This window comes from Oncorhynchus mykiss, chromosome 28 (genome assembly GCF_057628025.1).
Source record: "Oncorhynchus mykiss isolate SJ-2025 chromosome 28, ASM5762802v1, whole genome shotgun sequence".
Lineage (NCBI taxonomy): Eukaryota > Metazoa > Chordata > Actinopteri > Salmoniformes > Salmonidae > Oncorhynchus > Oncorhynchus mykiss.
Genome location: NC_143049.1, coordinates 18770955 through 18786143, shown reverse-complemented (window position 1 = coordinate 18786143; position 15189 = coordinate 18770955). Strand labels below are relative to the sequence as shown.

The following is a 15189-nucleotide window of genomic DNA, read 5'->3' as shown; positions in this document are numbered from 1 at the left end:
CTTCCCACACCTGGATGCAACATGTGACCATTTATTTTCACATTTATTCAGGCTCTGTCAAATTGGTTGCTGATCATTGCTAGACAACCATTTTCAGTTCTTGCCACAGATTTTAAAGTACATTGGCCACTCAGGAACATTCACTTGGTAAATAACGCAAGTGTATATTTGGCCTTGTGCTTTAAGTTATTGTCCTGCTGAAAGGTGAATTAATCTCCCAGTGTCTGGTGGAAGGCAGACTAAACCAGGTTTTCCTCTAGGATTATGCTTGTGCTTAGCTCCATTCCTTTTATTTTTGATCCTGAAAAAATCCCTGGTCTTTAATTATTACAAGCATACCCATAACATGATGTAGCCACCTCTATGCTTTGAAAATATGGAGAGTGGAACTCAGTAATGTGTTGTATTGAATTTGCCCTAAACATAACACACTTTGAGTTTGAATCTATTTTTCGTGGGTCTCTATTTACCACCACAAAGCAAACAAGAAAATGCTCATCCAGGGGCGGCGCTCCTAGTGGCCGGTCATTTTAATGCAGGACAACTCGAATCAGTTTTGCCTCATTTCTACCACCTTTACAACTAGATGGAAAAACAACTTTAAATTACCTTTACTCCACACACACAGACGCATACAAAGCTCTCCCTCCATTTGGCAAATCGGACCATAACACTATCTTCCTGATTTCTGCTTACTAACATACTCAAACAGGATATACCAGTGACGTGCTCACTGCGGAAGTGGTCAGATGAAGCGGATGCTAAGCTACAGGACTGTTTCGCTAGCACAGACTGGATTCATCCGATGGCATTGAGGAGTTCACATCTGTCACCAGCTTCATTAATAAGTGCATTGACAACATTGTCCCCATAGTGACTATAAGTAAATATCCCAACCAGAAGCAATGGATTACAGGCAACAATCGTACTGAGCTAAAGGCTCAAATTTGTTCTTAATTGACTTGCCTAGTTAAATAAAGGTAAAATAATTCAAAAACAGGCAAAGTATCAGTACAGGACTAAGATCGAATCCTACTACAACCGCTCTTGAAGCTCGTCAGATGTGGCAGGCTTTGCAAACAATCACAGATATCAAAGGAAAGCACAGCCAAGAGTTTCCCAGTGACACGAGCCTACCAGATTAGCAAAATGCCTTCTTTGCTCGCTTTGAGGCAAACAACACTGAACCATGTGTGAGAGCACCAGCTGTTCCGGACGACTGTATCGCCACGCTCTCTGTAGTCGATAAGAGTATGGCCTTTTAAGCAGGGTAACATTCAAGACCGCTGGGCCAGACGGATTACCAGGACGCATACTCTGAGCATGTGTTTACCAGCTGGCAAAGTGTCTTCACTGACATTTTCAATCCTGTCTCTGACCTAGTCTGTAATACCTAAGTTTCAAGCAAACCACCATAGTCCCTGTGCCCAAGAGCGCCATGGTAGCCTGTCTAAATGACTACTGCCCCGTAGGACTCACATCTGTAGCAATGAAAGGCTGGTCATGGCTCACATAAACACCATCATCATGACAATTACAACAATACTGAATGAACAATGAACACTTTTTTATTTTAACTTAATATAATACATAAAAATCCATTTAGTCTCAAATAAATAACGAAACATGTTCAATTTGGTTTAAATAATGCGGTGTTAAAGAAGAAAGTAAAAGTGCGATATGTGCCATGTAAAAAAAAAAAAGCAAACTTAAGTTCCTTGCTCAGAACATGATATATGAAAGCTGTTGGTTCCTTGTAACATGAGTCTTCAATATTCCTAGTTAAGAAGTTTTAGGTTGTAGTTATTATAGGAATTATAGGGCTATGTCTCTCTACCATTTGTATTTCATATACCTTTGACTATTGGATGTTCTTATAGGCACTATTGCATTGTATTACCAGCCTAATCTCAGGAGTTGATACAGTAGGCTTGAAGTCATAAACAGCGCTGTGTTTCAAGCATTGCTAAGAGCTGCTGGCAAATGCAGGAAAGTGCTGTTTGAATGAATGCTTGCGAGCCTGCTGCTGCCTACAACCGCTCAGTCAGACTGCTCTATCAAATATCAATTATAGACTTAATTATAATATAATAAACACATAGAAATATGAGCAAATATGTTGTTAATATGTTCAAATCTGGAAATTGTTATTTCGAAAACAAAACGTTTATTCTTTCAGTGAAATACGGAATTGTTCCGTATGTCATCGAACGGGTGGCAACCCTAAGTCTAAATATTGCTGTTACATTGCACGACCTTCAATGTTATGTCATAATTATGTACAATTCTGGCAAATTAATTACGGTCTTTGTTAGGAAGAAATAGTCTTCACACTGTTCGCAACGAGCCTGACTGCTGGCACTGAACGCAAGAGTAGTGACACAATTTCCGTAGTTAATATATGGCCTGCTAACATGAATTTATTTTAACTAAATATGCAGGTTTAAAAAATATATACTTGTGTATTGATTTTTTTAGAAAGGCATTGATGTTTATGGTTAGGTACATTGGTGCAACGATTGCTTTTTTCGCGAATGTGCTTTTGTTAAATCATCACCTGTTTGGCAAAGTTGAAGTAGGCTGTGATTCGTTGATAAATTAACGGGCACCGTATTGATAATATGCAACGCGCAGGACAAGCTAGTTGAACTAGTAATATCATCAACCATGTGTAGTTAACTAGTGATTTATGTTAAGATTTTTTATAAGATAAGTTTAATGCTACCGTGGCTCCTTGCAGCCACCTGGTCCTTTTGATGCTGCACTCGCGTAGCAGGTGGTCATAACACTGCCACGCAGTCTCCTCGTGGATTGCAATGTAATCAGCCATAATCGGCATCCAAAAATGCTATTTTAAAAAAATCGTCCCTAATTAATCGGCCATGCCGATTTAATCGGTCGACCTCTATTCTCTATTTTACATCACACAGCCCTTTCCCACCTGGACAAAAGGACCACCTATGTGAGAATGTTGTTCATTGACTACAGCTCAGCGTTCAACACCAAAGTGCCCTCCCAAGCTCATCACTAAGCTAAGGGTCCTGTTACTGAATACCTCCCTCTACAACCTTTGATCCTGGACTTCCTGATGGGCCGACCCCAGGTGGTGTGGGTAGGCAATAACACATCCGCTACGCTGACTCTCAACACGGGGCCCCTCAAGGGTGCGTGCTTAGTCCCCTCTTGTTCACCCAAGACTGCGTGCCGCGCGCAAATCCAACACCAAGTTTGCAGACGACTCGTCGGTGGAAGGTCTGATCACCGACGACGACGAGGAGGCTTATAGGGAGGTGGTCAGAGACCTGGCAGTCTGATGCCAGGACAAAAACCTTTCCCTTAACGTGGGCAAGAAAAATGTATCAAAGACTACAGGAAACGTAGGGCTGAACACGGCCCCATTCACCTCAACAGGGCTGTAGTGGAGCAGGTTGAAATCTTCAAGTTCCTTGGTGTCCACATCACTAAGGACCTATCATGGTCCAAACACACCGACAGTCGTGAAGAGGGCACGACAATGCTTCTTCCCCCTCAGGAAGCTGAAAAGATTTGGCATAGGCCCTGAGATCTTCAAAAAGTTATATTGCTGCACCATTGAGAGCATCTTGACTGGCTGCATCACCGCTTGGTATGGCAACTGCTCGGCATCCGACCACAAGGGGCTACAGAGGGTAATGTATACGGCCCAGTGCATCACTGGGGCCAAACTCCCTGCCATCCAGGACCTACCAGGCGTTGTCAGAGAAAGGCCCTAAAGCCACCCAAGTCAGACTGTTCTCTCTGCAAGTGGTACCGGAGCGTGAAGTCTGGGATCAAATGGCACCGGATCAGTTAATCAGACGGCTATCCGGAAAGTTTACATTGATTCCTTTTTATATTATTTATTTCTCTTAATTGTTTTGCACTGACTTCCAGCCGCGTCCTCAGAGCATGCGCAGACCAGCTGGCTGGTGTGTTTACGGACATATTCAATCAACCTTATCCCAGTCTGCTGTTCCGACATGCTTCAAGAGGGCCACCATTGTCCCTGTTCCCAAGAAAGCTAAGGTAACTGAGCTAAATGACTACCGCCCCGTAGCACTCACTTCCGTCATCATGAAGTGCTTTGAGAGACTAGTCAAGGACCATATCACCTCCACCCTACCTGACACCCGAGACCCACTCCAATTTGCTTACCACCCAAATAGGTCCACAGACGATGCAATCTCAACCACACTGCACACTGCCCTAACCCATCTGGACAAGAGGAATACCTATGTGAGAATGCTGTTCATCGACTACAGCTCAGCATTTAACACCATAGTACCCTCCAAACTCGTCATCAAGCTCGAGACCCTGGATCTTGACCCCTCCCTGTGCAACTGGGTATTGGACTTCCTGACGGGCCGCCCCCAGGTGGCATCTCCACCCCACTGATCCTCAACACTGGGGCCCCACAAGGGTGCGTTCTGAGCCCTCTCCTGTACTCCCTGTTCACCCACGACTGCGTGGCCATGCACGCCTCCAACTCAATCATCAAGTTTGCGCAAGACACTACAGTGGTAGGCTTGATTACCAACAACGACGAGACGGCCTACAGGGAGGTGAGGGCCCTCGGAGTGTGGTCTCAGGAAAATAACCTCACACTCAACGTCAACAAAATTAAGGAGATGATTGTGGACTTCAGGAAACAGCAGAGGGAGCACCTCGATGGGACAGTGGTGGAGAGGGTAGTAAGTTTTAAGTTCCTCGGCGTACACATCATAGACAAACCGAATTGGTCCACCCAAACAGACAGCGTTGTGAAGAAGGCGCAGCTGCACCTTTTCAACCTCAGGAGGATAAAGAAATTCGGCTTGTCACCAAAAGCACTCACAAACTACAGATGCACAATCGATAGCATCCTGTCGGGCTGTATCACCGCCTGGTACGGCAACTGCTCCGCCCACAACCGTAAGGCTCTCCAGAGGGTAGTGAGGTCTGCACAACGCATCACCGGGGGCAAACTACCTGCCCTTCAGGACACATACACCACCCAATGTCACAGGAAGGCCATAAAGATCATCAAGGACAACAACCACCCGGGCCACTGCCTGTTCACCCCGCTATCATCCAGAAGGCGAGGTCAGTACAGGTGCATCAAAGCAGGGACCGAGAGACTGAAAAACAGCTTCTATCTCAAGGCCATCAGACTGTTAAACAGCCATCACTAACATTGAGTGGCTGCTGCCAACACACTGACTCAACTCCAGCCACTTTAATGGGAATTGATGGAAATTTATGTAAAATATATCACTAGCCACTTTAAACAATGCTACTTAATACAATGTTTACATACCCTACATTACTCATCTCATATGTATATACTGTACTCTATACCATCTACTGCATCTTGCCTATGCCGTTCTGTACCATCACTCATTCATATATCTTTATGTACATATTCTTTATCCCTTTACACTTGTGTGTATAAGGTAGTAGTTTTGGAATTGTGAGGTTAGATTACGCGTTGGTTATTACTGCATTGTCGGAACTAGAAGCACAAGCATTTCCGTACACTCGCATTAACATCTGCTAACCATGTGTATGTGACAAATACATTTGATTTGATTTTGACACACAAATGGATATTGAGTCCCCACACACACATACTCACACACACACTTTCACACTTCATATGCTGCTGCTACTCTGTTATACTGAATATTCAGACCCATTGACTTTTCCCACATTTTGTTACGTTACAGCCTTATTCTAAAATGGATTCAATCTTTTTTTTTTGCTCATCAATCTACACAATACCCCATAATGACGAAGCGAAAACAGGTTTTTATAGATTTTTGCAAATGTATTACAAATAAAACACATACCTTATTTGCGTAAGTATTCAGACCCTTTGCTTTGAAACTCGAAATTGAGGTCAGGTGCATCCTGTTTCCATTGAACATCCTTGATGTTTATACGTCTTGATTGGAGTCCACCTGTAGTAAATTCAATTGATTGGACATGATTTGGAAAGGCACACACCGGTCTAAATACGGTCCCACAGTTGACAGTGCATGTCAGAATAAAAACCAAGCCATGAGGTCAAAGGAATTGTCCGTAGTGCTCAGAGACAGGATTGTGTTGAGGCACAGATCTTGGGAAGGGTACCAAAATATGTCTGCAGCATTGAAGGTCCCCAAGAACACAGTGTCCTCCATCATTCTTAAATTAAAGAAGTTTGGAACCACGAAGACTCTTCCTAGAGCTGGCTGCCCGGACAAACTGAGCAATGGGGGGGAGAAGGGCCTTGGTCAGGGAAGTGACCAAGAACCCGATGTTCACTCTGACAGAGCTCCCGAGTACCTCTGTGGAGATGTGAGAACCTTCCAGAGAACAACAATCTCTTCAACACTCCAACAATCAGGCCTTTATGGTAGAGTGGCCAGATAGAAGCCACTCCTCATTAAAAGGCACATGACAACCCGCTTGGAGTTTTCCAAAAAGCATCTAAAGGACCATGAGAAATGAGACTGGTCTAATGAAACCAAGATTCAACTCCTTGGCCTGAATCACAAGCGTCACGTCTGCAGGAAACCTGGCACCATCCCTACGGTGAAGCATGGTGGTGGCAGCATCATGCTGTGGGGCGGGGACTGGGAGACTAGAGCACTCCAGAGCACTCAGGGTCTCAGACTTTGGTGAATGTTCACCTTGAAACAGGACAAGGACCCTAAGCACATAGCCAAGACAACACAGGGGTGGCTTTGGGACCAGTCTCTGAATGGCCTTGAGTGGCCCAGCTAGAGCCCTGACTTGAATGAAACATCTCTTGAGAGACCTGAAAATAGCTATGCAGCAACGCTCCCCATCCAACCTGACAGAGCTTGAGAGTATCTGCAGAGAGAATGGGAGAAACTCCCCAAATGCAGGTGTGACATGCTTGTAGCGTCATACCCAAGAAGACTCGAGGCTGTAATTGCTGCCAAAGGTGCTTCAACAAAGTACTGAGTAAAGGGTCTGAATACTTATGTAAATTGTTTTTTTTGTTTTTCCCCCACATTTTTGCTTTGTCGTTATGGGGTACTGTGTGTAGATTGATGAGGGGGGGAAACAATTGAATCAATTTCAGAATAAGGCTTTAACGTAACAAAAGAAACTGCACATATATACTGTATTACCTCAACTACCTCGTACCGTTATTTTTTAATGCCATATCCTTTGTGGTTGAATCTGTGTTTGAAATTCCCTGCTCGGCTGAGGATCTTACAGATGTTTTATTTTATTGACCCTTTATTTAAATACTTATTTACAATGACGGCCTACACCGGCCAAACCCGGATGACGCTGGGCCAATTGTGCACCGCCCTATGGGACTCCCAATCACGTCCGGCTGTGATACAACCTGAATTTGAACCAGGGTGTTTGTAGTGACGCCTCAAGCACTGAGATGCCGTGCCTTAGACCGCTGCGCCACTCGGGAGCAGATAATTGTATGTTTGGTGTAAAGAGATGAGGTAGTCATTAACAGTTATGTTAAACACTATTATTGCACATAGTGAGTCCAGGCAACTTATGTGACTTAAGCACATTTTTACACACAAGCTTAATTAGGCTTGCCATAACAAATAAGTTGTATAATTATTGACTCAAGACATTTCATTTTGAAATAATTTGTACAAATTTCTAAAAACATAATTCCACTCTGACATTATGAGGTATTTGTGTGTAGGCCAGTGACATTTAAAAAAATAAAATTCAGGCTATAACACAACAAAATATGGAAAAAGTCAATGGGTTTCTGAAGGCACTGTATCTATCCCATACTTCACAATGTCTTTAATGCTTTTTCTCTCTTGTTCTCCCTGACAGAAATGGAGGGACCTCAACGTGATCAGTAGTTTACTGAAATCCTTCTTCCGGAAACTTCCAGAGCCCCTTTTCACAAATGGTGAGTCACTGAACACAGTGTAAATGCATGTCTGTAAAGAAGAGAAAATGTGTTAAGGAAGTTGTTAATAAATCACGTATTTATTTATAGTATGCCTTATTGCTCCATGTTCGGTCTTGGTCACTAGAGATACTAAGTGATTCTTATATTCCTTTTCCAGAAAAATATGCAGATTTTATTGAAGCCAATCGAACAGAAGACTCAGTGGAGAGGTTAAAAGAACTCAAGAGGCTGGTAAGTTACAGCTCATGCTCGATCTGTAGCATTTGAATTGAATTTGAATGTTTGAATTGTTGCATTCTAGCATTGAAAGTTGGTCCTCTTCACAGATTCTTGAATTGCCTGATCATCACTATGAAACCCTCAAATTTCTCTCTGGACACCTCAAGTTGGTCTCTGAAAACTGTGAGAAAAATAAGGTATGTCCGCTTGAGGGTTTAAAAGTATTTAGACATGGAGCCTTTTTAATGTAGCGGCCTAGTGTATATGGACTGGACTGGAAGCCTCTTTTGCTCATCTCTCCTCCCAGATGGAGCCTCGTAACTTGGCCATCGTGTTTGGTCCAACCCTGGTCAGAACCTCCGAGGACAACATGACCAACATGGTCAACCACATGCCAGACCAGTGCAAGATAGTGGAGAACCTCATTCAGCAGTACGACTGGTTCTTCACTGAGGGGGACGATGACCCTGTTGTACGTAGCAGCTCGCTCTCTCACTTCTAAACATAAATCTCCTTACTCTCAGCTGGTAATGGCACAGAATGTTAAATTATCATTGTGTGATGTAGTTGATGTTTGTTGGTCTTGCAGGTTGCCTGAAGTGTTTGAGGTTCTCTCTCCATCCCTCTTTCCTCCTCTACTTCAACACGATCTCCATTCATCTCCTTTGTTGAATCTCTCTCTCTCCTCTAGACCTCAGTGGAACAAGAGAGTACAGTGCAGTCTCAGCCTGTGCCCAACATCGACCACCTGCTGTCCAACATCGGCCGGACCACAACCACCACCTCGCCTGGGGAAGTCTCAGGTAACTCAGCTGAAGCTCATTGATACCACACCTGGAGAGGATGTAATACAGCACTCCTGTTAGTTTGACTACATGTACCAGATTTACTAAAGTGTAAAACGAAGTATACTAATGAGCTTCAGGGAAAGTGATCCAGGAAATGTGTGTATGTTTAGAGATGTATGTGTTTGTTAGTCCTAAAGTAAGAGGCTTCTTGTTTGCTTTCCATCAGATGATCAAATGCTAAAGTTAAGCAAGTCTACTGAAAAGTGTCATGCTTTTGTAAAGGCAAGCTATTTTAGTCATTTTTGATGGAAGGAGTTTGGGTTACCCACTTGGGAATTGCAACAACAAAAAAAATAGTTGGCAAATGCTGTTAAGCCTTTTGTTTTGGATAAAGGTCTGTTCCGTTATGTCATTATTCTTTATTTTTATATTTCTTTCCCAGTTCCATCTTATGCTTTCTTATGTTTCCTTTTTTCCGTTGCTCGTTGTTTTCCTCCCCGTGCTTTCCTCCTTATCTTGAGATGACGACTCCTTTTCTTTCAGTTATTTTCTTCCCCCCCTCCTCCCACATAAACCCGGCATGTTCTTTCCCCCCCAAAAACAACAAACAAACAAAACAACAAAGTGGAAGTGTTAACCCTTCTGACCCCTACCCTTGGTTTGTGTGTAGTGTGTTTTTTTCTCCCTTGTCCCTGTCCAGCACTCACACATTGACCCAATCTGACACAGGCCAAGTGGGCGGCGTCTATCACTCGCTGATGTCACTGGTGGACTCTGTAATGTCAGTGGTGGACAGCTGGGACTGTAGGAAGAAGGACGATGAGTGTTGTCACCAGTGTAGCTGCCTAGTCTGCAGAAACCCTCAGCTCTGTTAAATTGGGGGTGAAACATGAAGGAGAGGAGAGAAAAAAAAGAAAAACGGAAAGAAAGAGAAGTCGATGTTTTGTCATTTCCTGTCGGTGTGCACGTTTTTCATATTTCCCCCAAAAATCTAAATACCTAATAACCTGAAGGTTACATACAGAGCAGTGCCTGCTGTACTTTCTACTGAAAGCCTTTCTGCTGTCTCTTGTCTCTAAAGCTGATCGCGAGGACAAGTAGCATGGTACGGTCAAACCACGGTTTCACAACCGCCCGCTCATGTGGCATTACTGTCATGGCGTCTGAGTGGGGGTGCGGGGGGTTGTAGTGTTGTAGTGGTGTTGGGCTGAGCTGGCTGTTGTCAAACACACTAATCTAAATGACATCTAGGAGAGATCAGCACCTCGTTAGACCCACACACTCACCATATACACAGACTAGGGTGGTTAGATAGATAGCAGTGAGGTGGTAAGCAAAGTGGCTCTGATGGCATTAGTCCCTTCAGCCTCTTTCTGCCCTCCTGTCACGTTTGAGATAGACACCATAGGGTGAATCTCTAACATATTGTCTTGTACGCTTTCTCCCCGTCTCCTCAAAACGTCAGATGGAAGCAAGGACAGCATTGGAGGACAAGGTTTGAGGAGATCTCTCCTTGCTTCCCTCTGTCGTTTTGTGGGCGAGGACGCAAAAAAAATCTAGCAAAGACTTCTGAGATTCACCCCCAGTCTTATCAATGAACCACTGTTCTTTCAGCATCAGAAACACCAACTACAGCCAAACACTGCCACCTAGCTACCTCCTTGTCTTTCACGGCTACATACTTCTACCCCAATGCCTCAACCATCCACATCTATCAAATACCCACCTCCCCCATCAAAAGCCTTGCGTAGCACACTGATATACGCACCAGTTTGAGTCAATTCCACCTAAATTCCAGTTGATTCAGGTAAATAACATTTCCTATGTGGAGATATTCCATGTCCAATTCAGCTGACAAGAATTTAAATGAAATTGACCCCAACTTGGACACGCACAACTCGAAATTAAGCGCACACACTTAAGTCGTACCCTCCACACTATTGTGACTTGATAGTGGTAGTATTGATGCGGTAGGAAATGGTTTCTTTTACATTTTCTTTGATAAGGTTTTTGTACAGTCCTTGTTTTGTAGTGTTTATGGTCATCAGTCATATGCAGTTGACTTAGACTAACATGTTCGAGAGTGCTACAGGGATTGTAAAACCGAGCTCTGGACATATTGCACAACCTGTCCATTCTGTGGCTAACTTGCATGGGTGGAACTACTGACTTAACACTGCTCTGTCCCCTTAACTCTGGTTGTGAAGACTTGTCATCCCTTCCTCTGTGATTGATACCTCTCAGTTGGGATAGAATGCCCTGTTGCTATTGGCTGTCTATGTACTGTGACTGACGTAACCTGTGGTCCGTGATGTGTTGATGTCGTCCCATTGGGTACATCCTGTTATGAGCATGAGCTGCTTCCTGTCCTAATGCGCACTGCCGGGTTTCATCTTCTTCCTCTCATCCCTCCATTACTGGCCTCCTCTTCTTCCACTCATGGGCGGAGTCTTTCTTCAGCGTTTCCTTCGTCCATCTCTGTGGGCTACAAATATCTCCACTGTCTGTTGAATCTACTGCCCCCTCATGGTGCAGGTTTCTGTCTCTTCTTCTCTCTACCCTGTGATCTCCCTACAGTCGCTCTACCCTTGATACTTGTTGTTCAGGTTATATGTGTCTTAAAGGATGTTACTAATGCCCCTCTCCTCTCTCACAGATTCAACGTGTAGTGACTCCTCCAAATCAAAGGTATGTGGCACTGGGGTGTCTGGCTGTCTCTTGCTTCCTATTTGATGTTAATTACCTTCACTAAGTAAAGAGATCTAAAAGGCCTTGTCCTGCTCACTGGAATGTTCTACCGTTTACATTTTTAGACATTTAGCAGATGGTCTTATCCGGAGTGATTAGCAATTGACCATGCCGTTTCAGAGCAGACTTGGCCAAATTCCTCATTTAAGAACAATGATGTGTTTTAATGTAATACGACGTCCTGGTACTCTGTCCCAGCAGGGCTTGTGGGGGTCTGGGAAGGACCAGTGTAGCAGGGAGATGCTGCTCTCTTCTTTCTTTGTCAGCCGCAAGCGTAAAAAGCCCAAGGACAAGACTCAGCCCAGCAGCTCTGACGACGACCTGGATGCCGTGTTTGATAAGAAGGAGGAGGAGCCAGAGCCGAGCCACCAGGCCCTCCACCCCGCCTGGTCCCCAGAGAGCCAGACAAAAGAGGAGGAGGAGAGGGATGTCGAGGACGTCAGCGAGAGAGGGGTACAGCCTGGGGACAGGTTCCAAACCAACGGGAAAGAGTCCCGTTCAGACAGCCTCATGTCTCAGCCCTCTCCCAAACACACCCCCAGCTTCCGTACATCCTCCACCTGCTCCCCCTATGCCTCACCGTCCCGGTCCCCCAGACTTGGCTACCGCAGCCAGGTAGCACACCAGTCTTCCCTGTCGGACCCTCCCTCCAACTACGACGAGGTCTCAGACCTGGGCACCATGGACAGCACCAGCTCCCAGGCATCTGTCACAGGTCCCAGGGTGAGACATGGCAGGACGGGGGGCTTGGGGCCAGAGACTGGGGCCAGCGGCCTAGGGGCAGAGGTCAGCTCCATCACCTCAGACTACTCCACCACCTCCTCCATGACCTTCCTGACAGGGGCCGATCTGAGCACGCTCAGTCCAGAGGTTTGCTCGGTGGCCGAGAGCAGGGGAGGAGACGACGCTGATGATGAGCGTAGTGAGCTGATTAGTGAGGGCCGGCCCATGGAGACGGATAGTGAGAGTGACCTATCAGTGTTTGTTGGGTGCGGGAAGGAAGCAGGGCCGGTGGAGAAGATCTGCCAATCAGATGTGTCGGATGCCCCCAGGCCCCTCCCCTCCCATAGACTCATTGAATGTGACACTCTCTCCAGGAAGAAGTCAGCAGCGCGGCAGAAGACTGACAGCGAGTCCTCATTGGACGGAGGGCGGAGCGACAAGGACTCCACTAGGCTGTCTTGTGTTCCAGGGGCAGTTAAGGTGCGTTCCACTGACAGCCTTAGCTCCTCCTCCCGCAGCGAGTTGGAGGTGGGGGCTGAGCCTGCGTGGCGTCTCAAAATTACAGACCGGCTGAAGTTCCGCCTGCTGACGTCCGTAGACGACATGTTCGGGGTGGGTACCCAGCGGAGCCGCTCTCCAGAGGGACGCAGGGAAAAGAAGAAGAACATCAGACGCAGACACACCATGGGAGGCCAGAGGGACTTTGCTGAACTGTCTGTGATGGGGGACTGGCAGGAGGGCGGGATGGGCGGGGGCTCGCGGGCGGAGCTGTCGGCCGTGGACCGGCTGAAGCCAAAGTGTTCTTCCCAGGACTTCTCCATCCGGGAGTGGATTGCCCGCGAGCGCCACCGCACCTCCAACCCCGAGGTCAGCCTGGACTTCACTGAACACCAGGGTGCGCCGCTCCTCTTCCGCAGCCCCGACCCCAACCAGGCCCAGGAGGCCCCGTCATCGTCCCTCTCAGAACCCCTCTCACCACGCCCGGCTCCAGCTGAGCTACTGAATGGAGACGCAGGCCCCCAGAATAAAAGCCTGAGCCTGTCGGCCACTGCACACCCACACAAACTCTCTGGTGCCCAGGTGGTCCACTCTCGCTTCTACCAGTACCTGTGAGAGGGGGTGTCGTCTGTCTGTGTTTGAGACCCATGGATGTGGGTGATTTTATTTTGTAATTGACCGGTGAGCATGTTCAGGTACTGTGAAGTGACTTCTGAGTGTGTGTGTGTACGAAGAGTCTGTTTGGTGGTGTGTATGTTTGTACTCTTAGAATGTTTACTTCACAGGGGTGGTGTGTGTTACTCAACACAACACGGCATGGAACAAAACATTCAGTTGATGTAGGTATATTTTCTCCATTTTCATGACAAATGAAAGTTTGGGATGGGTGTTGGGGTAGAGAAATTGTCACTCAACATAAATTCCTGTTTTGCTGAAGGTAGTGACTCGAGGGCCTCTTGCTCATGGATGAACTGATGAGTCTGAAGGTTGATTGGTGTAAGGAAGTTTAAACATGGCTGGCGTTAAAGATTGTGAAAAGGTTAGCTAAGTGGCTTTAAGATACAGTAACTGACTAGTAGGATGATTAGGAGGTACAGGGAACGTTTGTAAAAGTATTGCAGTGGAGCTGTGTTTGTTGTAAGAGGGTCTGTTGGTTAAAAGTGAGTCCTTCAGTAACCAAATGAAGAATGTACAACGTGCTTGCTGTAATACTGACTGAAGCTTTAGTTGCTTGTGTTCTCATTTGAAATTGTACATATCCCCCCTTCCTCTCTCTCTCTCCTCTCTCTCTCCTCTCTCTCTCTCTCCCCTCTCTCTCTCGCTCTCTCTCCCCTCTCTCTCTCTCTCCATCTCTCTCTCTCTACTTGAAGGGAGCTTTTATTTTCGGGGTAGCCTGTGTTTTGGACTGCCATATGTGCTCTATTGCCGCCGTCAAGTGGCCTCAAGGTGCATTGTGACAAGAAGACACTGGACTAACGACGTCATGAAAATACGATAATTACTTTTTATTCCACCCTTTTAAGTGATAGAAAAGGAGCAGTCAACAACTACTTCCCTCTATTGCAATATGCTGTGTATTTGTTGATATGCTTGTGGTTTCATGCTTCAGTCAGTTACTGACATCAGACTGCTGCGAAATTATCGAGAGAGAGAAGAAATTGAATAATCAAATCTGAAGTCATGTTTCTTCGCAATAGAAAGTGCCTCAATGAACTGTAAAGGGTGCAATATCGTCTTTGTTGAGATGCATAAAGATGTTACTACGAATGCCATTTTTATCGTTGACTAACACTGTCATTCTACAGGTTCTGTCTTACACGGAGAAGAACGCTGGGCTTCCATTCCTTAGGCATTCCACTCTGGTCTTAACATGTTTTATACTTTTCTTTTTCCTTTTTTTTTTGCATTTTGGATTTTAACACAACTTGAATTTTAAATATTTCTGTAAAAAAAAAAAAGAGTAACTTAAATGTGTATATAAATGCCATGTTTTAGCTGCTTTTTTTGTTTCATTTCCATCAAATTGAATTTTTTTGTAAGGTAAAAAGTACAGTATTGTGAGATGTTGCTGATTGGAGCCTGATGGTATGTGTGGGTGTTAAGTCTAGTGGTTATCTTGGGAGAGATCCCTCCCTGCATATGAAGAGGCTTCATTGAACTGCTGGACCATTTGTATCAATATACCCTGTTCACTCTGAGTGGAGGGGCCACGGGCTCCTAAAACACTGGAAATAAATCTTATAAATGGCTACAAGGGCACGGCTGGTGTTTCAGAATCTCCTGCACTCCCTAGTTAGTTCA

General features: G+C 45.4%; 1 protein-coding gene across 9 annotated transcripts in view; it reads left to right on the top strand.

Annotated features, from left to right (window-relative positions):
* Positions 1-15139, top strand: part of LOC110508654 (rho GTPase-activating protein 21) — an 87427-nt gene extending 72288 nt beyond the window's left edge. For 2 of the 9 annotated variants that reach the window (XR_016492865.1, XR_016492868.1), the window contains 8 exons: positions 7831-7909; positions 8070-8143; positions 8239-8328; positions 8439-8603; positions 8823-8934; positions 9649-10024; positions 11576-11607; positions 11869-15139. Coding sequence is in view for 4 of the 9 variants with exons in the window: in XM_021589340.3 (XP_021445015.3) it covers positions 7831-7909; positions 8070-8143; positions 8239-8328; positions 8439-8603; positions 8823-8934; positions 11576-11607; positions 11866-13503 (2190 nt within the window). In the remaining 5 variants the exon portion in view is untranslated. Of the gene's footprint in view, positions 1-7830; positions 7910-8069; positions 8144-8238; positions 8329-8438; positions 8604-8822; positions 8935-9648; positions 10025-11575; positions 11608-11865 lie in introns of all 9 variants that reach the window. The other 7 variants (XR_016492866.1, XR_016492869.1, XM_021589341.3 and 4 more) reach the window with 4 other exon arrangements.
* Positions 15140-15189: the final 50 nt, after the last annotated feature.